The sequence below is a fragment of the Arvicanthis niloticus genome, chromosome 3, assembly GCF_011762505.2.
Source record: "Arvicanthis niloticus isolate mArvNil1 chromosome 3, mArvNil1.pat.X, whole genome shotgun sequence".
Lineage (NCBI taxonomy): Eukaryota > Metazoa > Chordata > Mammalia > Rodentia > Muridae > Arvicanthis > Arvicanthis niloticus.
The window spans coordinates 122,439,082-122,464,824 of NC_047660.1; the positions used below are offsets into that span (position 1 = coordinate 122,439,082).

The 25,743-nt window shown below is 35.3% G+C and overlaps 1 protein-coding gene across 5 annotated transcripts in view; it reads right to left on the minus strand.

Annotated features, from left to right (window-relative positions):
- Nucleotides 1–25,743, minus strand: part of Nbeal1 (neurobeachin like 1) — a 150,752-nt gene that overhangs the window by 38,553 nt on the left and 86,456 nt on the right. For all 5 annotated transcript variants that reach the window (XM_076931826.1, XM_076931828.1, XM_034498971.2 and 2 more), the window contains 16 exons: nt 25,487–25,662; nt 22,103–22,256; nt 21,511–21,639; nt 18,081–18,386; nt 17,627–17,776; nt 15,744–15,901; nt 14,029–14,153; nt 12,759–12,885; nt 11,941–12,089; nt 11,128–11,261; nt 10,122–10,223; nt 8,524–8,619; nt 7,749–7,873; nt 5,298–5,438; nt 1,688–1,818; nt 669–778 (listed from right to left, as the gene is read on the minus strand). In XM_076931826.1, coding sequence (XP_076787941.1) covers nt 669–778; nt 1,688–1,818; nt 5,298–5,438; nt 7,749–7,873; nt 8,524–8,619; nt 10,122–10,223; nt 11,128–11,261; nt 11,941–12,089; nt 12,759–12,885; nt 14,029–14,153; nt 15,744–15,901; nt 17,627–17,776; nt 18,081–18,386; nt 21,511–21,639; nt 22,103–22,256; nt 25,487–25,662 — 2,313 coding nt within the window. The remainder of the gene's footprint in view (nt 1–668; nt 779–1,687; nt 1,819–5,297; nt 5,439–7,748; nt 7,874–8,523; nt 8,620–10,121; nt 10,224–11,127; nt 11,262–11,940; nt 12,090–12,758; nt 12,886–14,028; nt 14,154–15,743; nt 15,902–17,626; nt 17,777–18,080; nt 18,387–21,510; nt 21,640–22,102; nt 22,257–25,486; nt 25,663–25,743) is intronic.

A 25,743-nucleotide genomic window follows, 5' to 3' on the forward strand; every position in this document is an offset into this window, starting at 1 on the left:
TTTGCTAACTGCTGTTTGTTTTGTTTCAGACAAGCTCACACTTGTTGTTAAGGCTGGCCTCAAAGTCATACATTTAGGCTTCAGCCACCTAAGTAACCTAACTGCCACTAGACACAGCTCAGACTGCAGATTTTCCCAGATTTTGAAATATTTGTAGAGGATCATCCCTAACCCAAAAATCAGAAATTCCAAAATGTCCCCACATCTAATGGGTAAAGAAAACAACACAAAAAAGCTGTTAACGTTCTCCAGAATCTAGGAGAGTTAATGAGGAGGGTGGGATGCATTTTTGTGGCAGTTTCTTGTGTAATAGTTGTCTAAAACTTTTCAATTCAAGAAAAAAAATGTAAAACTTAAATAGGAAATTTGATTTCCTATATACCAGATATCAAAAACTTATGAGAATTATCTCAGTACTTATAATAAATTTGCATATATACCATTATAAGCTATTAAAGAAAGGAAAAGTGGAAACCTATATTTTGTTACATATTCATAAATGGTATCATAATACTTATATCCTAAAATTAAATTACCACATTGTACTTTCCAGAACAGTAATATACAACAGGTAACAAACTAATCTAGAAAAAAGTACACTTTAACTTATCTTTGAAAAACTAAACTGCATTTCATAAGATGTGGTAGTTATTCAACAGAAATCTTACCAGAGCTTTTCTGTGTTTATAAATAAAATCTTCAGCTGACTTAGCCCATCTTGGAAGAATAACATCGTTTACCAGTTCTTTGGAAACTTGTAAATGACCCAAATTAAATTCTAAGACACATAAAAAATAAGAAAATCAGAACATTTTCTATTTAAAAATGATATAAAACAAATATAAAAGAGAACATATAACTAGAAAAAAATTAACTCATTTGTCTATTGCAATATACTTTAATTAATGTATATTTAGTTATGTTTTAAAACAAGTGTAAGGCTAGGGAAGCAGTTTGGTTGTGGAGTGTTCGCAAACTGCAAGTCTCTGAGTTCAGTCTCTAGCATCACACAAGGGAGAAAAAAGAAAAGAAAGGAAGAAAAAAAAAGGCAAATAACTACAGAAAAAAGACTTGAATATTTCTAAAATGTAATAATCAACCATGCATCTTTACTCCAAAAACCTAATTTTTTCAAAAGCTGGAATGACTTAGCCATTATTTTAAATGTGCACCTTTTGTACATTCCAAATAAAGAGTCAGTAGAAGAACATTGTTATCTTTGTGAGTTATATCATCTCCTGTAACTACTCAAGTTGATCATTAATTTCTGAAAGCAGTTATAGATAGGTAACACATAAACTGGTCAATATGTTGTAATGATACTCTGAAAACATAAGTTTGCTTGCTCACGGATCGGCTCACTGACCTCAGTCCAATTACTTGAAAGACTTGTAATGGCAGTGAATAGCTTTGTATCTCTAGTAAAGACTGTGCTCATAGCTAAGTTCTCTTATGTGTTCAAACCCAACTCATATCTTAGTTTCCTGTATCACCCACGGCTCTGGAAAGTAAGACTTGGCTCTGTATGTCACTTCCCTGGTGTAAGTTAAATTTTGTCACTGAGTAATCTACACACAAAACTGACTTTAAATATATTATGCAATATTACAAAAAAATGTCTTTGAAACTGCTTTTCGTATTTTCATTGGAACCTGATGAATGAAAATCTATATCCCCTATTTCTTACCATTTTGATTTTCTAGAAACTCTGGGAAATAGAAGAATTCAGGAATAAGTTCTTTTACATCATATGTATTATCCATAAGCGCTTGCCAGGTAGCAGGGATGGAATGGAACTGCCGGTCTGCACAGTCAAACCTGCACGTGGGAACAAAAGACAAGAATTTACTGGATGAAAACAAGACACGCACATCAAGAACATCTAAGCTCTCTTCAAACTTCTCCAATGACTGCAGCTGGTCTTTCTTAATCTTCCTATTTAATATCTGAAAGCAACTTTTATCTTTATGATAACCATCTATAATTCATAGTTTGCTGTGAGGAGTTAATACTATCCTAATTGTCAAAATGAAATATTGTTTTGTTTAAACTAATTGAAAATCAAATCTCACCAGAACACAATTTCACATTAATTAAATATAATCTTAAAAGATTTTTAATCAAAGCTGTATGTTGAATCTGCAGGACACTGGTAGAGGGCTTCCCTGGAATGCTCAGGGCCTCTGGGTTGAACCACAAAAGAATGTTAAAAACACAAAATTTGCTGAGCAAATTTATTATAAAAAGTGAATGTGAATTATATATTTGAAAGATCAAAGTATACAGTGGGCAGAGAGTTTAATGCCTTAAAGTCCCAGAAATTGAATGCTGAGGTGTAGGACTTTTCCAACAAAAGACCAGACTAGCATACAGAGTGAGTTCCAGGGCAAGGTAGGCTACATCATGTGAGCTTGTTTGTAAAAGAAAAATCTGAGTTCAAAAATAATTCTAAACATAACAGTACTTATATTTTTAGTTAAGAGATTTACAAAGGGGCTGGAGAGATGGCTCAGTGGTTAAGAGCACCGACTGCTCTTCTAGAGGTTCTGAGTTCAATTCCCAGCTACCACATGGTGGCTCACAACCATCTGTAATGGGATCTGATGACCTCTTCTGGTGTGTCTGAAGAGAGCAACTCATATACATAAAATAAATAAATAAATCTTTTAAAAAAAAAAGAGAGAGATTTACAAAAATGCTTCTGGGCTAATCGTTAATACATTATTAGCAGAAATTCTTATACTAAAAGCCAGAGTGTAAGCAGGGAAACAGTCCTGTGGCTAAGCATCTGTAAATTATTTACATGTGTTACTTGCTTACTTTAACTTTTTGAGATAAGATCTCTCGCTGAACCAGGATCTCATGATCTCACCAACCGGCTAGACTGGCTGGCTAGTGAGCTCTGAGGACCGCCCCCAATCCTTAGCACAGATTTTTACAGGGGTGCTGGAGATCCAAACTCAGGTCCTCATGCTTTGTATGGCAGGCAACCAACTGAGCCATTTCCTCAGCCCATAAACTTTAATTAGTTGATTTACATTTCACTATAGGTGTGATAGCTGGAAAAACCTCAAATGGTAATTATCAAATTGGATTGTGTTTTCCTTAATTACAAAAACCATGACAGTCCCTTGATTTTTTTCTTGATGCTATGTTCATGGAAAAATTAAGCTATGGGCTTTAGTCTAAAATGGTGAATTGATACTAATGACTAATTTGACTTTTTTTTTTTTTTTTTTTTTTAAAAGACTGAGCCTCATGTAATTCAGCCTTGACCTGGCTATGTAGATGAGGATAACCTTAAACCCTGCCTCCATCTCCTAAATGCTGGGATTACTGTATTGTGCCTTCATATCAGGTTTACACAATGGTAGAGCATTAGGACTGCTAGGTAAACACCCTATCAATTGAGCTACATTCCCATCAATAAATTTTACTCTTTTGTAAATGTCTACTAATGTTTGACTCATTTATCCATTCACAGAAATGCTGTTACTAACATGGGTGCATGAATTTTTTTTTTTTTTTTTTTTGGTTTTTGTTTTTGGAGACAGGGTTTCTCTGTGTAGTCCTGGCTGTCCCGGAACTCACTCTGTAGACCAGGCTGGCCTTGAACTCAGAAATCCGCCTGCCTCTGCCTCCCAAGTGCTGGGATTAAAGGCGTGCGCCACCACCGCCCAGCAGGTGCACGAATTTTTATGTCTTCAATCATGTTGGGTAGAAATTTAGAAGCAGAATTGCTAGTGATAATAATTTCATGTTTAATGTTTTAGAGAATTGCCAGATTGTTTTCTATAAAGATTACTATTTTAAAATTCTACTACCTTTATTTTCTAATTTTACATCACATCCTTCAAACAGTAGCTTTTATCTTTTTAACAACTGATTATAGGGTGAGAAGTGATCTCTCTTTGTGATGTGGACTTGAATTCCCCTGATGGCTAATGATATTGCACATCTTTGTATGCGCTAGACACCTGTCTATTCAGACCCTTTTCCATTTTTAAATTCAGTTTTATATTATATGGTTGTAAGGATTCTAAATATATTCTAAATATGTTTATATTTAATATATTAATAAATAAATAAATATATTCTAAATAAGTTCCTTAGTGGACTGTCTTGGTTGTTTGCACTTTCCTGATGGTATCTTATAAGAATAAACAATTCATTTTAAAGCTTTGTGAAATCACATTTTTTCATACAATTATTAAAAAAACAAACAAGATAAACCTAGTTATACTTCCTGTATCTTATGAAGGGAAATAATCTCATGTCAGTGCAACATTTTATTGATGCTTAATATTAGAGACTGAATCTCTTCTTGAAAACCAAGATTTATTGTAATTAAGAGGGGGCTAGAGAGATGGCTCAGTGGTTAAGAGCAGTGACTGCTCTTCCAGAGGTCCTGAGTTCAATTCCCAGCAACCACATGGCAGCTCCAAGTGTATAACTCCATGATCTGACACTCCCACATAGACATACATACAGGCAAAACACCAATACACATAAAATAAAATAAAATAAAATAAAAATCATTATTAAAAAAAGAGGTTAGAGAATACAGGCTCCCTATAGATGTTACATGGAAAGAAAATAAAACAGGCAGTGTTTGTATAGTGTTGACTGGGAAAACAATGCTAAGAACTAAGGCAAAGTGAAAACAAAATGCATGTAGGAGTTACCTGGAGAGTACAGACAGTGGAGGGTTCATGCAGTTCCTTAGAATAATTAGGAACATGTGAAACAGGTAACTTACACCACAGAGTATGTTAATACAGCAGTATCACAGACCTTTTCAAGTGGCTGCTATGAATTCCTAACTACTTCCTCTATCTAGTCTTTATGAAAAAATATTTTTAACAATACTATAGTGCTGCTGACATTTGCCTATTTATGGACAGCTCAGACTTAGCTCTAAATCATATTAGTTCTGTAATGTGAGGAGGGAATAATTACTTGGAATTGAACCCATGACCCTGAACATGCTAGACAAGTTCTCAGCCACTGGGCAACATACTTGGTCTGATATCTAATGATAAATATCTGACTGATTTCTCAAAATGGTAAGGATTCCAAATGTATACTACAATAGTAGTGAGAAAAGTCATATTCAGATGTCTTATATATGAATCAATTTGAATGAGCTGTTCTTAAACTGCTCTGGCTGATTTTCTCTAAATTAAATCCTAGTAGATAATTTAAAAGCCATGACTCCATCATTCAGAACATGACATCAAAGTAAATAGTTCTCAGCTTTACAATCAGAGGAAAATGGTTTTTGACTGTGAGCATACCGTCCACTCTGCAGCTGGATGTGGAGGGTGGTGAATGGCTCCACACGGATGAGATAGTGCATGACGCCTGCAGAATTGGAATAGTGAGTACCATAGTGAAACTTATCAATTGTTCCCATCGGGTCTTCAAAATTCTCGTACCTTTAAAAAAAAAGTGAAGTTCATAAACATAACAAGATGGTAATATAAGACTCGAACTCTGTACTGGTTAGCTTATAGCATAGTATTTTTAAAAAGTCAACCTTAGTCATATGCTTTACTATCAATTAAAGTATATGCATCCTCACATGTAACTATAGTAAAAAAATTAATTTCTAAGAATGTTTCACAAATAATGAAATATCACTAAAAAAAGCTTTTGAAGCATTTAAGATACTTTTATTTAATGTTAAACATATAGGTGTTTTGCCTGAATGTCTATGCACCACTTGCATGTCTAGTGTCAGTGTAGGGCAGAGAGGGAGTAGGCTCCCCTGCACCTGGAGTTACAGAGGCTTGTGAGCAGCCACTTGGCTAATGGAGACTGAATCCAAGTGCTCTGCAAGAGCAGCGATGCTCTCAACTGCTGAGTCATCTCTCCAGCCACATAAGTTTTGCATAATACAATAATAACATATGTTGACTATAGAAAATTTTTGAAACAGCGATTAGAAAACATTTTTGTCGTATCTAATAAACTTCCTTGATATGAAAATCTTTCTGACAAATAATTATTATTTTGCTTTTTAAAGATTTATTTTATTATTGTTATTGAAGTATATATGTATGTGTGTTAAGCGAGTGAATTTCATGTATATGTAGGTGCCCTTAAAGGCCAGATGTCAGATGCCTTGGAGCTGTAGCTGTGGGCTGTTATGTGCCACAGTAAGTAGATAAACAGAACCAAACTTAGGAGTCCTGGGAGAGGAACACGTCGTCTTAAGTGCTAAGGCATCTCTCTGCTTCCCATAACTTCACTCTTCAGTGTTTAGTTTATTCTTTGTGTGTGTGCATGCATGCATGGTGCACATGTCGAGGTCACAGGACAACCTGCAGGAGTTGTCCATGTGGGTTCTGGGACTCAAATTCAGACTGCAAGAACTGGTGACAAAAGCCTCTATCCACTGTGTCAACATGCCAGCACTAATGTTTATTCTAATGAATAATATACAAAATTTTATTCAGCAACAGAGAGGATCAAACTAAAGTTTCACACATAACAACTAAGTTCTTATTACTAGGCTATCCACTTTTTGCACTATATAGTTCTATTTTTTTAAAAAAAATCACATTTATTTAATGTGTGTGCCAAAGCTTGTGTGTCACAGTGTACACAAAGAGATCACAGTACAATTTGTAGAAGTCAATTCTCTCATTACATCCACTATAGAAATTTACTATGGTAGTTTCTCACAAAACTAAACGGAGATCTACCACATGACCCAGTCATGCCACTCTAGGGTATTTAGCCAGATGACTTCAAGTCAACTTGCACATCAGTGTTTACTGTAGCATTATTAACAATAACTAAGCTACAGAACCAACACAGGTATCTAGCAAGAGGAATGGATAAAGAATGGAATTGTTTTTAGTCATAATGAAGAATGCAGTTATGCCATCTGCACAAAAGTGAATGTAACTATAAAAGTCATATTAAGAAAGTGAAAGTGGTCTCATAAACATTGTTTTTGTTCTCTCAATTGCAGTTCCTAGATTTTATACAGATACATAAAATCTGGTTTGTATATATATTTATGTAAATATATGGCAAAATGGTCTAGAAAAATAGAATACAGGAGTGGCAAAGAGAGCAAAGCATGGTGAAATATATTGAACATACACTGTATGTTTCTATGAAATTTTCCTTCTGTAACATATGTACTGTGAATATAAACAATGATATTTGAAAAAAATTAAGTAACTTCTGTTAAAAAAAGATATAATGAAACTGGAGAGATGGCTCAGTGGTTAAGAACATATAATGCTATTCCAGAGGACCTGAGTTTGGTCCCAAGCACCCATGTGTGGCTCACAACCCTCTGTGACTCAGTTCTAGCATATCTGATGTTCTTTTCTGGCCTCTGTAGATATCAGGCATGCAAGTGGTATACAGACATAGAAGGAGACAAAACAACCACACACATTAAAATTTTTTTTTCCAAGCATTTAGGGGCTGAAGAGATAGCGTAACAGTTAAGAGCACTAGCTGCTACACAGGGGACCAGAATTCAATTCCTACCACCCACACAGCAGCTCACAGGCATCTCTAACTTCATTTCCAGATCCACACTCTTTTGATCTCTGCAGGCACATGTGTAGTATACACATATATATGCTAGAAAAAGACAATCATACTCACAAAATAATAATTGAACATATCCATTTTAATTTAGAAAAGGTAACATTTAGTTGTTTTGATTGAGAGCAGAACAAATTCAAACAATAAGTATCTCAAAAGACTTAAGCACTTACTTTTCACGCATAGCTTTGGCATTTTTTTCATTAACCACTCCAATTGGTTTAGAAAGATCTCGAAATACAGTGGGGTTATTTAGGTCCAATTCTTCTGAAGTATAATCTTGCAAAATCCAGGGAAACTAAAGAGATATAATTCAAAATTTAGATATTTCTTCCTACAGAACCTAGAGAACATCAAACATAAAATGTTCATAAAGATAGACAGATAACACTAAGAATAGTTTTCCCTATTATAAATACTTTAAAGATATATTGTGCCGGGCAGTGGTGGCGCACACCTTTAATCCCAGCACTTGGGAGGCAGAGGCAGGCGGATTTCTGAGTTTGAGGCCAGCCTGGTCTACAGAATGAGTTCCAGGACAGCCAGGACTATACAGAGAAACCCTGTCTCAAAAAACCAAAAAGATATATTAAAAAAAAAAAAGAAAAGATATATTGTAATATTTATCTTTAGTTCAAGTGAATAATCTTCAGTAACTCCTCAGGATTATTTTTAATAAAATAAAAAAGGACTTTACTTTTAATTACTAGTATCTTTAAAAATATGAAGGTAGAAAACATACAGGCAAAGCATGTGTACTGTGTGTGTTTCTTTTACAGTGCTTGAGATTGAACCCAGAGCCTCACATATGGTAAAAGAACATCCTACCACTGAGCTATACTCAAGCCTCTCCATCTTTTCTAAATAAAAACATAAACATCATATATATAGTTTTATATATTAAAACGTCTAAGTTAATTTTATTTTTGAGATTTATATGAAACTCACCACAGGGTACTGTGCAAGGTCATTATAGGTCCGTCCTGCCATGGTATTTATTTGAATGAGGTAGTCAAAGTTCGTTATCTCTCTATTCACCCATTTCTAGACATTCAAAAAACAGTATCAGAATCATATCATATAATCTCTTAGAATGTGATAATTATTAATAACCAGCTTAATTTTTGTAATCCTTATCTCTATTATCTTCATGATTGAAGATACAGAGCTAAAAAAAAAGTTTAACATGTAGACAAATCAACTACTTCACAATCAACTCCTTTAAAAAATTACTCTCTAAGAAAAAGAGCAAAAGAATTAAACATAAGTACCACACTATACTCTGGAAAGTCTTAAATAAGAATTAAGTGTCGCCTGGGGTGGTAGTGCACTTGTGTTGTTATCCTAGTTACTCAGGATGTGGGAGGATAGCATGCTGGAGGACACCACTGGCCAATTTACCAACCATTAAAACAATAAGCCGAAGGATACAGGTTAGTGTAGAGCACTTTCAGTGCAATACTCTGGATTTAGGCCTATGTAACATGAAGAAGAAAAATTAACACTTTTCTTCAATTAAATGTTTTATTTATCTTAAAATTTAATTTCTACAATACCTGCCCTACCTTTGACATTTTCATGCTATATGTACTAACAGGCACTACCTTAACATTCTAAAGCAATCAATGAGCTGAGCTGAGCTAAGGTTATTGGATTTTAGACTGACTAGCTATCTGAAGAAAAACCACCTTTAAAGAACAAAATGAGGTGGGATTAGAAAAATCATTTCTTTCTATTAATCACATCATTATGTTTAGTCTTCTAATGACTGTACACAGTTGACTTATATACATCAGAGTTTTCCTGACAGAGTAACAATCTACTTTAACTCACTGTGGATCAAAAGCAAAGGTTTATAATTATGGTGAACAGTGAAAAATGGAATTTGTATGTTCCAATCCATAAAGTGAAATATTCAATTTGAGATATATTTCTATATATAGGAAGCTCAACTGTCCTTAGGTATAAGATTAAGACATCAGTACTTAATGAATAAATTTTATTCAAGAGCAAAAGAATCTGTATGTTATTAAACAAGGCTTATTTCCAACAACAGAAAAGAATTCTTGGCTGGAGAACCTCACAGAAGAGCCTGGCATAAATGGGGTCCTGTATCCAATTCTTACCACACCCCCACACGAAGATAATTATTCTAATTGGAATTTTATTCTAAATGAAAGAACAAAGATCACACCTTTAATCTCAGCATTTGGGAGGCAGAAGTGTGTAGATCTCTTAGTATCTGAGGCCAGACTGGTCTACATAGCCTGTTCCAGGACAGCCAGGGCTAGACAGAGAGACCCTGCATCAACAAAAGCAAAACTAACTAACTAACTAACTAACTAACTAACTAACTAACTAACCAACCAGTCAAATAAAAGAATGAATGAATGAATGAATGAATGAATGAGTGAGTGAATGAATGAATAGTTGGATGGATGAAGAGAAGTTAGAACACACAAAAGAAAATAATCAGAAGTTTTATTTTTAAGCAAAATTATAAGATATAAAATAAACAAAATACAACAAGCTATAAAATGTCCTACCTGTGTCAACCCTGATGCTTTGAATAATTCCTGTGGTGATCTTGTTCCATAACTATTAGGAGAATGAAGTGACAACAGTCTGCTATATACTTTGTTTCTAACCTATAAAGAAATACTACTTTTTAGTTTAAAAACTGGTCAAGACAAATACAGCTTATAGCTTTGGTATAGCTTCTCCAAGATACACATAACTGTTTAGAAAAGTATTTTCTTTCTTTTCCTGTGTGCCTCTGTCATCATCATTTACTTTAGAAACTTCACCACTACATAAACTTGAGAGTGGTTATTCCCAATTTTGTTTCCTCCCAAATTTCTTGAAAACCAGACTCTATTATCTGTTCCGTAATTTTACCTTTTCTGGATATTTCAATTTTTTTACCATATTGGGTGCTATGGTTTGATGGGTTGAATATGTCCTTTCAAAGTTTATGATTTAAAAACCTGATCCTCAACTGATAAGTTCATAGTAAAGGATGGGGCATTTGGAGACAATCAATTAAATGAGGTCATGGAGACAGTAAGATGGTGGTGAAGTTGCCTACTACCAAACGTACTCACCTGACTTTGATCCTTAGGAACTACATTGTGGAATGAAAGGACTGATTCTTGTAAGCTGTAGGCACGCTACAACTTGTACACATAAGTTTTTAAAAATGGTGTTATGAAGCCAAAACATATTGACATTCACGCCCACATAAGAGAAGAGGAAATCCAGGCACACTGTGCACAGCTTGTCTAATCTTATATACTGCACGTTGTAACACAGATAGTGTCTGGCATCTATTGATTGATATTCACTGTTCTACTCTACATACACACTCCTGAAAACAACCATCTCAATTCCCAAATAAATCTCAACAAAGTTCATATACTGACTAGCCTCAGAATACATTTTCTTCTTAAATAGTCTGTATTGACAGGGATACAGCCCAAAATACCATGAGAGCTCAGGAGCTGGAAAATTATTTAAAAATAATCCTTTATGATTATCAGAAAGACACTGTACCTCTTTTTTGAAATTGAGAAAGTAGTTGGACTGATCAACATGAAAAATCTCAAGTGCTGATCTCCTTAAGTTGTAACGACGTAAGTGAATCTCTCGAATTTGAGAATGAGGCCACTTGAAATCAAAGCCCAGTCCTGAAAACAAAAGAAATTTCGTGACTGAGGTGCCATATAAAATTATTCACTATGAGGCCAGATAGTAATTCTAAATTGTATGCCTTAGAACCCTTTCTAGGATGTTGGATCTTCAGATTTAATCATAAAAAAGTAAGAGCTTACAAGACAGTGTATATGTGTATGTTTGTGTGTATATATATATATATATACACACACACACATATACATGTATATATATACACACACATATATATATATTAAGACTGCATTTTGTAACTAAGTTTACTGTGGTGCCCTCAAGTCAAATCTTTTAAAATACATTAATAGTGATGAGGACGATAAAGGAAACTAGATGGGGGGGGGGGGGTACATGCCTATAATCCTAGCTACTCAGAAGGCTGAGGCAAGAGAATTTTAAGTTCAAGGCCAGCCTGGGTAACACTTGTCTTATATAAGAATGGCCCTGGTTTCAATCACTAATACTGTGTGTGTACACATAAAAAATGACTATTCCCCTTCAATACATAATGGCTGAACGAACCTAATTCCTAACTGACTCTCCATTTTTCATTTTACAAGATAAATTTATAATTATATAATTTCACAGTCCCATCTTGTTTGATTCTTCTTCTAATTCATGACTGATGGACCTAGATACTTAATAATGAAAGGTAATTATTTTCCCAGAACTACTCACCATCTTCTTTTTCAATACTGTTATCGTGGAAGTAAATGTGTTGAGTAGTGACTTCTAATCTGCCGGGAATTATGTCAATTACTGTAATGAGTTCACAGTCTTCAGTCAACACCAATTTTTCCTTTTGATCCTGTTCTTCCTTCTCATCACTGAACAAAAAGTTTAAAAGCAGCAATCATGAATTTAGCTCACTTATATGGAAAAGAATATCTTCTTCACTGCTGATATTGGATGTTTATGTTGCTTTTTGAAATTCCTAATTAGTCTAGCTAGAAGTTGATACTTTTGCAGTATGTTTAATTTTTTACTATCTTTTGTATCTATAATTATTCTATTTTTTCATATCTCCTAAATAGATTTCTTTTTATAGTTTTATTTTTTCTTTTGTTTTTTTATTTCATACAGATAATTTTCTTTCATGGAGCATCATGTTGGATGAAACCCAGGGCCTTGTGGTATACATACTAGATGAGGGCTCTCTACTGCTAAGTTATGCCTCAGACTCTGTTGCAGATTTACAAAAAACATAGTTTTAAGCCATATGTCATTCAATATTTTCATTCAAAAATACTTTAGGATTTCAAAAACAGATCCCAACAATCCAAGGTAGAAAGAAATGAAATTATTCCTCAATAATTTCAGTAAATAACTCTCAGATTCTTAACAGCTGGTATGACATTAATTGTTAAATTTAAAGAATTGCAACACGTGTAATTAAACAATTAATTGTTCAGAAAACCAGGAATCAAGGAAATCTACAATTTTGGAGTCCCATTTCTCATAACATAGTTTAACTGCTTTCAAATACTCATACATACATAGTTACTCTGGCTGCCATGTCCTCTTCAAGAAGTTCTAGTTTATCTTCCTCTATATCACTGAGTTTAACTTGTTTTACTACTTCCAAGAGCAGTGAATCACTCGAAGGCTGTAAGTGCTGAATACCTATTTAATAAAAAAAAAGAATAAACTAAAAACCAGTACAAAATATTATAGCACTTCTGTATTTTGTGACAGTTTTGATGTTTGATGATTTTTTTTACAATTATTATACATGTAGTAAAATATATATACTTTAAAAATGATAGTTATTTTTTATAATAGCTAATTCTCGATTCAGAAATAGACTAAGCACTGGATTAACAGTCTGAGAGAGGTATAGAGCTAACTTTATGCAAATTATAGATTCATGAACCATAATTATATTTAATTAAAGCAAGTTAATAATTAAATAAATTTCAATGTATTAAATTAATGTGATTGTATACTTGTACTAAATATCAAATATGATAGCCAGGCCAGGCACAGTGGTGCACACCTTTAACCCTAGCACTTGGAAGGCAGAGGCAGGTGGATATCTGTGAGTTCAGGGCCAAACTGGTCTATATATTGAGTTTCAAGGACAGCCAGAGCTACACAGAGAGCCTGTCTCAAAAGAAAGAGAAGAAAGAGAGAAAAGACAGTATGAGTAGTTGTCCGTAGCTGACAAATAATAGACAGCAGAGCTATCCTTTCCTGGAGATACATGTTTGTACACATGTTCAGTGTACAAACTAAGTACTTTGTAATAACAAAGGGCTTTATAATGGAAAGAGCATGGACACTAAGTTGCAACACTGCATTTCAATTCTGTCCTGCCACTGGGCTCTCTGAATCTGTGCTTCCTACTTTTAAAAACATGACGACTTACATGGAACTGCACACTTAATAAACAAAAACAAAACAACCAAGTGAAGAGGAACCCCACAAAACAGGAGAGACTTTGTGCCAGCTACACATCCGACAGAGAGTTAATATCCAGAATATGTAAAGAACTAAAAAAACAGAAAGACAAAACAAACAAACCAAAATAAAAAAAGAACAACAACAACAAAAAAGCCCCAAGGCCACCTATTAAAAAATGGGCATGGGACATACACTCATCTTAGATTTAGGCCAAAATTAACAACACTGAATTCATGTACCCATTTACACATATACTTTAAAGTACTATACCCCTTTGTTCATAAGTAAGCATCTAAAACAACAAACAATAATAAGCAGTATGTCAACATCTCTTTATTAAAACAGGTAGATATTGTAACTCACCTAAATTATCTCTTAAGGCACTAGCTTCCTCATGGGTTTTGAAATTATAATTTGGTACCAGTTTAAGTCTCATGCGGGAATAATTTTCCACATTAGCTAGTTTCCAGTGAATTCGATTCTGTTTCCTATAAACATTCAGAAGTAAAATTATTTAAAATTATAAAGATTGGTTGTTTAAAGGGTATAAAGAAGTATAAAGTGTTTCGCAATTGCTCAACACAATTTAGAAAATGTTCAAGATACAACAACTGGCTGGTTTGCACAAGGCCCTGGGTGTGATTTCCAGCACTACAAAAATCCAGACTTGGCTAAATCTGACAGTGGGTTAAAGAGCAGTGGGTGGGGGATGAGCAAGCCCAGGAGAGTGACACAATGTATGCCAACAGCATATTGAAACCTACTACCTTTATATGCTAGCAATTACTTTAGAAACAAATTTAAATGTCTACATTTATCATCTGCACAACTGTCAAGAAAGCTAAAATGAGTATGTTTAAATACAACATATATGAACCTAAGAGAGTTTAAATTATTTACCCAAGATACCATGAGGTTTAATGGTAGAGAAATAAGATTTGAACACTAGCTTTCAGAACTCTTGCTTGATTACTTTATTCTTTCACTGTTAAATGCAATTTCATAACTGGAATATTAAACTTTTACTACAAATAAAAATAACTGCAAATGAATCAAAGACCAAAATATCAAAGTTAAGATGATAAAACTCTTAGAAGAAAAAGTAAAGTTTTATGACTTTCCTAAGTACACTATAAAAAGCATTCAAGGAAAAGAACAGATTTATTAAAATTATAACTTTTGAACAACCAAGGTCAGGATCAAGATAGTGAAAAATAATCTACATATATGCAAATCATCTGAGGAATCATTGAGAATAGATAGAATCTGACACACACACTTCAGAAAAAGTCAATCATTCAATGTGGTAACAAAGGAAACAAGCCAACATTCTTTTCAAAGGATACATACAAACGGCCAACAAGTACACAAAACAGTGTTCAACATAGTTATTAGAATGATAAAAAGCAAAATTACATGATCATGCTTTATTTATATATACAATGGGAGGGCTATTTAAAAATTGGAAAATGACAAGTACTGGTGAGAATATGGTGAAATTGGAAAACATACTGACAATTCTTTGTCAATTCTTAATAAGTTAAAGATGAAATATGACACGGAAAGTGCACATATATACCCAAAAAGATTTAAAAGCACACTCTCAAAACATTTTGATACAACTATCCACAGCAGCACTGTCACAGTAGCTCAAAGGTGGCCAACAACTAAATATTTATCCACTGATCAGCGAGTCAAAAAGATAAACAAAAGGTTTGCCTTACCACTTTTTTAAAACAAGGGCTATAAAATATATATATAGCAAAAAAGAAGGGACAATATTAAGTTGTACAATGTTGAAGTACATGATAACATCATTAACTCTAGCTTAATAAGGTGATGTGAGAAAGGCAGAAGAAGTACTGTTATGGAATATTAGAGTCTAAAGTCTAATGGATATAACATTAGGGTAAAAGGAGAACTCAGCACAGGATAAATAATACATACATACAAACCTCTCATCTTCCCAAACCTACATATAAAAAAACAGTAAATTCAAAGTATTCTTTAAAAAAAAAAATTGGCTTAAAAGTTTAAAATTTAATGCCACAGTTCTAAAGAGCAAAATATGCACCTACTTTTCAGCCCAAGGCCCCCTTTCACATTTAAGATAGAGCCGTATCGCCTTCCAGTGTCTCAAAGCCGCCAACTGCTGACTGTTATGTTGTTTAATCATATTGTTGTACCTCAAGTTCTCTTGACGGGCTTTTCGATTAAATGGCTCCACAAAGTACTCCTGAAATAAACAAAACAAAACAAAACAAAAAAAAAAAAATAACAACAAAAAAAGAAGGGAGTAACATATCTACATAAATTTTTAATTAAAAAATGGTATATGAGAAAAGAGGTAACATAATTTTATTTCATTACAATACTTCTCTTTGATGAGGATGGTAGAATTTTAGCTATGTTCTACTTAAGATTTCTTTGACTCATAAAACTAAAACACACACACACAATGGCTGATAAAATAGCTCAACAAAAGACACCTACTGCTGATCCTAACAACCTGAGTTTATTCCCAAGCACCCCAAGTCTGGTGGTATACTCCTGTAATCCCAACATGAAGGAGGTGGAGTCAGGAAGATGTGAAATTTAATGTAATTCTTAGCTATATATCAAGTTTGAGGCCACTCTGATGGTCTCAAAAAAAGAAAAGAAAAAAAAAGGACTAAGATCTAAAATATCTACTAAAACTCAAGAAAAACAAAAAACAAGCTGTCAATAAACTGTAGCTATTACCAGACTTGTAGAAAGGAATCAATGATGTAGGATAGGACACTAAAGTAGATCACTGCTGAGACAAGTACGGAAGCCACAACGTCCCATGAAAACTAGGTATCAACTCATCACTACCCTTACCACGGGGCTATAGCGTCTTCCTTCAACACTGGTACTGAGCTGGCTTAGATGTGGCTTGACTGGTAGCATGTCTGTCTCATAAGCTCTGGGATCAATCAACTGAGTATAGTAGCAAGTGTTTTTGTAAAGTGAAACAGGAGGGTCCTAAGTTGCAGGTATAGAAAACATGTGACACTACTTCAAAAACTAAACATGCAAGTAAGTTAGGCAGAATTTGCCAGTAAATCACTCAGGCCCTGTATTTTCTCTTTTTGAAAACATATAAATATAAATTAACTTTACTAATAGATAAAAGATGATTAAAATTTCATTTTAAAACCTGTCTACTAAGAACCTGATGGATCTGAGTAGTCATATTTCTATGTGCTAAGCAACACACAGTGGCCCTGATTTCTGTGGGGCTGATAGCGACACTCTTGCTTTCATTTTTGCTATAAATGTTTACTTCTCTTTGATTTGTCAAACTGACTATTTTGTTGATTTTGCTAATATTCTGAAGCACTAGTTTTAGTTTTATCAATCGATTCCTCCTACTCTTCTGCCTTTATTTGCTGGTTGGTTTATCTTTTGGTTAAATTACAGGCTGGAAAGGTGGCTTGGGAATTAAGAGTCCTTCTTGCTCTTAGAGAAGAACCACGTTCAACAGTTCCAGCACCAACACAGTGGTTCACAACTACCTGTAACACTAGTTCCAGGGATTCAATGTCCTTTTCTAACCTCTCAGGACTCCTGCACATCTACAGACACAACCATGTATCCAAGCACACACAGAAACAATCAAACAAACAAAATAACTTTACATTTAAATTCTTTAATTGAATTTATTAGTATGAGGGATGTATCAAGATACCTTAGCAGTATCTATTAATAGATTTTTTATCTTAACAAGTTTACATAATTTATAAATTTACATAATCATTACACATCATGTCTTAATATTAAAATGGTTATTGAGCAACTGTTTTCATCCCAATTATGGAATTTTTTTAGTATGTTTGTTTCCAAATTTCTAGTGGAATTATTCCACCTAAATTTAATTTAATGATTGTTAATTATTGACGTGAACAACTCAAGTTAGAAAACACTGAATAATTTTTACCTGAAATTTCAGCTTGCTTTCTCCTCCTTCTCGGTCTCTTTTATGCATATTCACCATTAAGGCTTCATAACAATTCTTCCAGTAAAGTGCCATGTTCTCATGACCATCGTAAAATGTATGTGCTTCATACTGCTTCATGTAAGGTACAATCTTAGTTAAAAAAAAAAAAAAGAATACAAAGAATTTACACACTCCTCTATAAAAATGATAAATCAACAGAAAAGTCTTGCTCAGAGAAGATAAAACTTTGGGACTGGAGAGACAGCTCACAGTTAAGAGTACTTGCTGGAAGCAAGCACAAGGCCTGAAGTTGAGGTCCCAGCACTCACATAACACTCCGACTCTAGCTCGGAGGGATTTCACACACGAGTTTTCATGCCTGCATGAAGCACATACCCACATGTATACACAAGGACACACATAAACAAATCATTTAAATAATTTTAAAACTTACATATTTTTCAATGTAAACTTGCCATTCATTTGAATTGCAGTATTCTTGAAAATCTTCAAAAAATGAAGCGCTTCCATTAGTAAAAGGCAAAGAAGGCAGGTGCAAGTTCATGAACAGAAGCTCATAAATTTTAGAAACCAGAGTCCGGAGAAGGGGAATCAGAAATGAGTAGATTTCTGTCTGCTCCTTGATTGACCGACTTAGAATATGTTCTAGTTTCCCTAAAATATAGCATGCCTCATCTTGACTTTCAATCACTTTGGTCTGAAGAAGAGCATTGAGCTTAGCTGATGCCATTGCACAAACCTGGAAGAAAACAGGTTAGATGAAAAACAGCAGACTAAAACAAACACTTAATACTAGCAAAAGATCTGTCTCACTCTAACGGTTCACAAGTTTTATGAGTTAGCTGTCAATAGTTATGAACTGAGAATTTACCAGCAAGCTTAAGAGAGGCCGCTGAAGGAGAAAGATGGTTCTGGAAAAGAGGGAAAGGAGGTACAGCCTCTGGAAGTGACAGTGCTGATAAGAACTCTCAGGGCACCAGGCAGTGGTGGCGCATGCCTTTAATCCCAGCACTTGGGAGGCAGAGGCAGGCGGATTTCTGAGGCCAGCCTGGTCTACAGACTGAGTTACAGAGTGAGCTCCAGGACAGCCAGGGCTACACAGAGAAACTCTGTCTCAAAAAACAAAAACAACAACAGCAAGAAAACCCAAACAAACAAACAAAAAGAACTCTCAGGGCTCTAATGGTGGCGGCAATGAAGGAAAGATTGGACACATTCTATGTGAGATGGATAAGCCTGTGTTTACAGACCCACCAGTTAAAACAAAATTTGGGTATCATATTATAGTTGAATGGAGAAAATAAAATCACAAGAAAGACTGAAAAAACAAAATACTGGTACGGCTGTTCCCTCAGAAGTTCTACCAGTAACGACTGTAGGAAGCAGCATTAGACTCCTCTGGGGACAAATGAAGTGAAAATAGGCCCAACTGCCATTGCAGACATTTCCATCCTTAAGGTGAAAAGCAGTGTGGTGAGAGAAAAAAAAAATGTAATAAAGTCTGTTTTGGTAGTTAGTTACATGATGTCATTGTGGGGAGCCGACAGAAGGCGGCTAACACTCTTGCAGCCATCTTGAGACATATACCCTGAGAAGAGACTTGATTACAATAGCCTACAACAGCTGAGCACACTCTGATACCATCTTGTTTTAGATACCCAGGATCTTCCCTTGGGTGTGTGAGACTTAAAGGTGTGTGACTTAATGGCATGATTTAGAGATCAGATTTAGAGTCAAGACCTAAGGGCATGACTTAAGGGCGTGACTTAAGGGTGTGACTTAGAAGTGAGACATATAAAAGGTGAGAGGCAGACTGAAGAGTTCAGTACAACTTGGAGTAGGAATTAGGCATTGAGGAAGAAGACACTTGGACTAGAGAACTCAGAAGAAAGGATTATTAGGTATTAGGCACTTAGCACTTGGAAGAAGTAACTTGGAACTTGGAGGCACTAGGGACTAGGAACTAGGAACTAGGAACTCAAGACCTGGGACTTGGACTAGGAAGAGAGACTGAAGAATAAACGGGATTAAATTACACTCTGTCTGGTCTCCATTCCTTGTCTGTCCTCTCTCTCTTGCTAAACACCGACCCGCAGACCTGAGAAGCTTGGGGCAGTGCGGGCTCTAACAGTTTAGCCCCCAAAGCTTTTGGCAGTGCAGGTTCCAACATTGATAGAGTGGTCCCGAACATTTTTGGCCCCCAAGTGTGGGGCAGCTTGGGCCAAAACAGGCATAACTGTTTGAATATGTAAAGATACATAAGGAGTCTAGGTCCTTAACTAGAAATTTAATTAACCTTAAACTTCCTAAGGAAATTAATACATATTAAGAGCAAAAACTCAATCAAAAGAGAACTCTCAATTACTATTCATTTGATCTCTAGCACTGAAGAGGAAAGAGCAAATGAGAAAGGGTTTGAGGAAGGTGAAGGAATGAGAATACAACCATTACATTAAAGATTGGTTTCAATAGGCCAACCTTATATTAAAATTTTAACTTCTCCATACTCTTAGCAATATTTACACTGAATTTAGGAACAGCACTAGAATTCAGCCTCATCCTGAATCTCCCTATATTAAATAATAAAATAGAATTTTAAAAGAAAACAGGGTTAGGGAGACGGCTCAGTAAATAAAATGTTAGCCATGCAAACATGATGACCTGAGTTTGAATCTGCAGGGTCCACATAAAAGCTGTACATGTTAGTGCTTGACTGTAATTCCACCACTCCTATAGCACGGTAAGAAAGTGAGACAGGAGAAGCCCTGGAAGTTCACAGGTCAGCTAACACTGCTGTATAAAGCAGTAAGCAGCAAAAGGTTCTGCTCCAAATAAAGGTAGAGGTAGGGGACCACCACCCAAGCTGGTCCTCTGTCCTCCACAGGCATCAGGCATGCTGTGACACAAACATGTTCTCTCTCTCTCTCTCTCTCTCTCTCTCTCTCTCTCACACACACACACACACACACACACACACACACACACACACACACACACACAAACAGAAGTAAATAGATATCAAGTTTGTCAAGACTAAAAGTACCTAATGAGAATAGAGAAATGACAGACCAAATGGCAGAGCAATTTTCTAATATTTTACATATTTTATCTTTAGTTCTAAAATCTAGCAAAACAATGTACATAATTTTATCCATTTTTGTACATAATTTTATACAATGATACATAAAATCTAGTAAAACAATGCACATAACAAAACAATGTACATAATAGCATGTACATAATTGGTGTTTGATAAATGAACAAATGTATAAAGAGTTAAAATTTGGATAAGTAAAACAGGAAAATAGTTAAAATTAGTAAAACAGGAAAATCATTATAAATAATTTTTCCTAAAAATACAATTCTTAGACTTTACATACAAAAATCTCTCTACTGGCTACTTAGCAATTAGTATACTACTTTAAATGCAGACGACCTATGAGAGTAAAACCAATAAAAGAAAATATTAAAATCACACAGGGTCCTAGAACTGAGGGGAAAAAGTTGCTTCTTAAGCTCCTTTCCGATCTTACAAAAGTGAAATTTCAAGTGATCTAGTATTTTTTGGAACCAAAAAAAAAAAATACTGAACAGGGAGTCTGAGAGATGGGTCAACAGGTAAGGTACTTGACACAAAGACTTATGAGCTGAGTTTGATCCCAAAATCCATCTGGTGGACTCAAAGAACTGACTCCCCACAAGTGGTCTCTCACCTCCATGAAACATGTGTGCACAATGCAGGCACATAAAATAAACAAATACAATATAATCTAAAACTCCTGAAAAGGCATTATTATCTAGTTACAATATTAGTAGCTATAGGGTGTGAGAAAATAGAACATAGCATGAAAGAAATATCAAACCTGCAAACTGCCTCTTCCGATGAATTCTAGAAGCAACTGGATCTGAATTTGAGAGAGTTTTACCCACACTGGATTCTCAGAATACCATACTGACAGACAGTCAAGGAGCTGCATGGTATCTTCTAAAAGCTATCACAAAAGAAAAATTGGGAAACAAAAGTGTTCACTTTTAAAATGTAATGATAATCTTTCTTCAACAATAACACCAGTAATCATCACTGCTGAAGTAGTTCACTGTGCAGCTGCCAAGAAACAAGAGCCATGGAAGAACTAACAAAACCTGCTAACTATTCATCTTAGGTATGTTACTACATCTGATTAAACACTAAAGTTCCAAAAAGAAGTGTTACCATTTTCAATCTTTAAATAATTCTGAACTATCTAAAGTATTTATCTACTTATGTTTCATTTTGTTTGCTACAGCATATCATCACACTGCAGCTCAGGCTGACCTGGAAGTATCTATGTAGCCCAAACTAGATTCAAGTTGTGATAATCCTTCTGCCTTGCCCTCATAAATGAAATGATAAAATCACAGGCTTTAGTCACTACATTGAACCCTAAAATACAATTTCAAAAGGACATTACTAACCTTCTCAGTCCACATGTTTGAATTAACCGATCCTTCTGACTGCAGAAAGTCCTGTATGATCAACATGAGTCGGAAGGCATTTTCAGCAGTTACAGGACTACTTTTTACATCTCTGTTTTCTGTGATTGCCCACTCTAACATCTTCTGTAGCAAACTAAGTGTAAAATAAAGTTCTTTAAAAACCATTCTCGCATACCACTATACGCTTAGAAAGAAAAATGAAAAACTCCAACCCCATTATTTATTAGCAACATTGCAAATCCAAAGATACACTCTCACCAGCAGGCTGCCACTATGATTGTTGATGGAGGACTTCTGGGTAAAATGGAGGCTGCTTCTGTGTGATACAGTATGAAAGAAAAAGCTGGAGTAAGACAAGAAAGAGACTGTTCCAAAAAATAGAAATAGAAGAAAATGAGAGCTCAACAGAGATAGAAAGAGGCTACTTGGAAACTGTGGAGGAAAAGACAAGAAACATAGCTGCAGGGTCTGAGACCTTTGCTAGGGGAGGAGAAGCAGACTCTGCCTTTCAAAATCAAGCCAGCAAGAGATGAGCAGCCTTACCCTAAGGACAAGCCCACAGCCTTCACACTCTTCAACTAGAGTTGCAAGCTTAGGTGAGACAGTGATCTCTCTAAGGAATGAGCTGGCAGTAAAAAGAAAACATCCCTGCTACTCTCTATGACTTACAGGGTAGTGAGAAGACCAACTTGAGAATCTCCTGTTACCACTGAGTTACCTCCAGGAATGGTGGTACAAATCTTTAATCCCAGTACTGGGGAGGCAGAGGCAGGAGGATCTCTGTGAGTTCCCAACCAGCCAACACTATACAGGCAGACTCTTTTGGGGTTGGGGGTGAGAGGACAAAAACAAAAATAAAAAAATTAGAAAATCCTGAGCTACCATGAGGACTTGAGGCCAAGGTTACAAAGCTTTAATATGCCTGCTATAGCCACAAGGTGGAAGATGGCTTAGTGAGAAACTGGAGAGAGCAGGAGCACCAGTCACCAACAAGCTTAAAATTTCAGTCAGCAGGAAGGTCAGAATAGGTAGAGAAGTCAAGAGAGAAAGACACCCACATCCTGAGAGGCTGGAAGTGGATCTCATCAACTGTGAACAACCCCAGAGTTTAACAGCACTAAAAATCAACCTCCCAGTCATCAAGCAGTATGCTTAATACCTTCAACTACATCCCTCCAGGAGGTCAAGACTCAAGAGGTCTTGAAAGTATTAAGACAGGCCGTCAGTAGGTACAGATCCATGGGTTGTGGTTGCTTCACATATACACATTCTCAACACACTTGGGAGCTACATCCCAGCCAAAGCATGAGTTACACTAGAGGGTACTATCCGGGTAACCTCAAGATAATGGAATCTGCTTAGTCCACGGACAGCAAAGGAAACTGGTCAGCAGAGGTCCCTGGTACACAAAGAAGGGAAACGTCCACAATGAAGACAGATCTGGTATGCAGAATACACTAGTCCAAACAAGTATACAAGTACAAACTCAGCCAACATTCTGTACTTCATAGTAGTGTGTGTATACTGTATACAAACTAGAGTATTTTAAATCTTGTATCTGCTTTATTATGTTTTAAAAGGATGCTTTTATACTTTCATTTCCATTGTGTATTCATTATTTTTGCTGTTATAATTGGGCAGTACTATACAGATGGAGGGACTGGGGAGACAGCTCAGTCAGTAAAGTGTTGTGTCTGCCATGTAAGTATGAGGACCTAACTTCAACTCCCAGCATCTACATAAAACACAGAACATGGTGGCACATGCTTATAATATCAATGCTGGAAAGGCAGAGACAGGGGAATTTCTGAGGCTTATTGACCAGATAGCCAAATTTAACTGGAAGGCCCCCAAACCCCAAGAGATGCTGTCTTAAAGGTAGACAACTCTAGAGGAATTATGATACCTGAAGTTGACTTCCAAAGCCATATGCATACATGTGCACAAATATCTGCACATATGCCTGTATATATACATATTCATACCAAACACATGGGGAGAAAGAAGAGAGTATCATGAATTGAGAATAAGCTCAGTGGGATACATTCAAATATTAGTAAAGAAAAAATGACTATGACCACAGTGTTCAAGAACTCTACACATCATTATAAAAGCAAACCTAAGAATCCAGCAGGAACAAACAGCTCAGATAAGACTGAAAGGCAAAGAAAGGCTACTCAATAAAATTCCAGCAGAAAACATTCCAAATCTAGAAAAACAACAACAATAAAAAACAGACTCGAAACAGGAGAGCATTTAGAGCCTCAACTACATAAGATCAATGAATAATCTCTCTAGGACACATTATAGTCAAGAAGAAAAAAATTCAAAGCAAAAACATAATATTAAAAACTGTATGGGAAAAATGTCAACTCATCTACAAAGGTAGAAAGTTTCAAGCAAAAGATTACTAAAATACTACTAATAATAGTAATACTACTAATAACAGTAATACTAAAAGCCACAAAGTAACATTTCTTTAATGAATACAAGACAAAGATACTCAATAAAATTGTTGCAAACTACATCTTTCAAACTGAATAAAAATCAAGTGAAAATGGGTCGAAGACTTTAAGACATGATAGTTTGGAAATCACATAGGAAAATACAAGATATAGGTAAGAACTTCCTATGAAGACTCCAACAGCACACGAAATAATACCAAGAATTGAAAAATGGAAAAACATGAAATTAAATTCTGAAAAGCAAAAAAAAAAAAAAAAAAAAAAATTGCTATAGTGAAGAGAAAGTCTATGGGATAAAAAAAAATGTTTGTCAACAAAAATCAGACAGGATTAGTATCTCAGATATATAAAGAACTATAAAAATTAAACCCATGCCCCCAAAAGCTATCCAGTGAGAAATGACTTAGTAAACTAACTGATAGTTCTCCAAAGAATACATTCAATGAATATTTAAAAGTGTTCACCATCCTTCGCCATCAGGGAGACACAAAGTACAACTGCTTTAGATGCCATCTCACCAGAGTCAGAAAGACTCCAAGAGAAAAGACAACAACAAACAGTGGTGAGACTGTGGGGTGAGAGGAATCTTCTGAAACTGCTGCTGAGAAGGGAAGCTACTGAAAATGGAAATCAGTATGGAGGGTTCTCAGAAATCTAAAACAGAACACCTGTATGACCCATCTGCACCACTCCTGATATCACTTAGATTCAAGTACATTTAATCTCCTGACACTGATTTGTTTTGTACTTCTACCAGAATAGTAAAACCTAGGAAGAAAAAAAAGTAAGCAGTTTCTTTGTCTCTCTTCTTCTATATAGTGAATTAAGTTGTCAGTATTTAATTTTAGACGCGCACTCATTCCAAGGAGGAGGCTGAAAAAATTAGCTGAATGCTCACGTTAGTTTTACTTCATCTGAGGGTCGAAGCAGCTCACTTGATATTCCTGGTTTAGTAAGTGCTGAAAACACCTGTCCTCTTTCAATCCAAGTGTCTTCATCAGACTTTTCTAGTCCTTTACACATGACATAATTCAAAATATTTGTAAGCAGCTGAAAAAGTTCTTCTTCACATTTCTATAAAAAACATTAAACAATATTATATTATTAGGTGAAGGAAATGTTAAAATACATTATAGAACTATCTACATATACTGT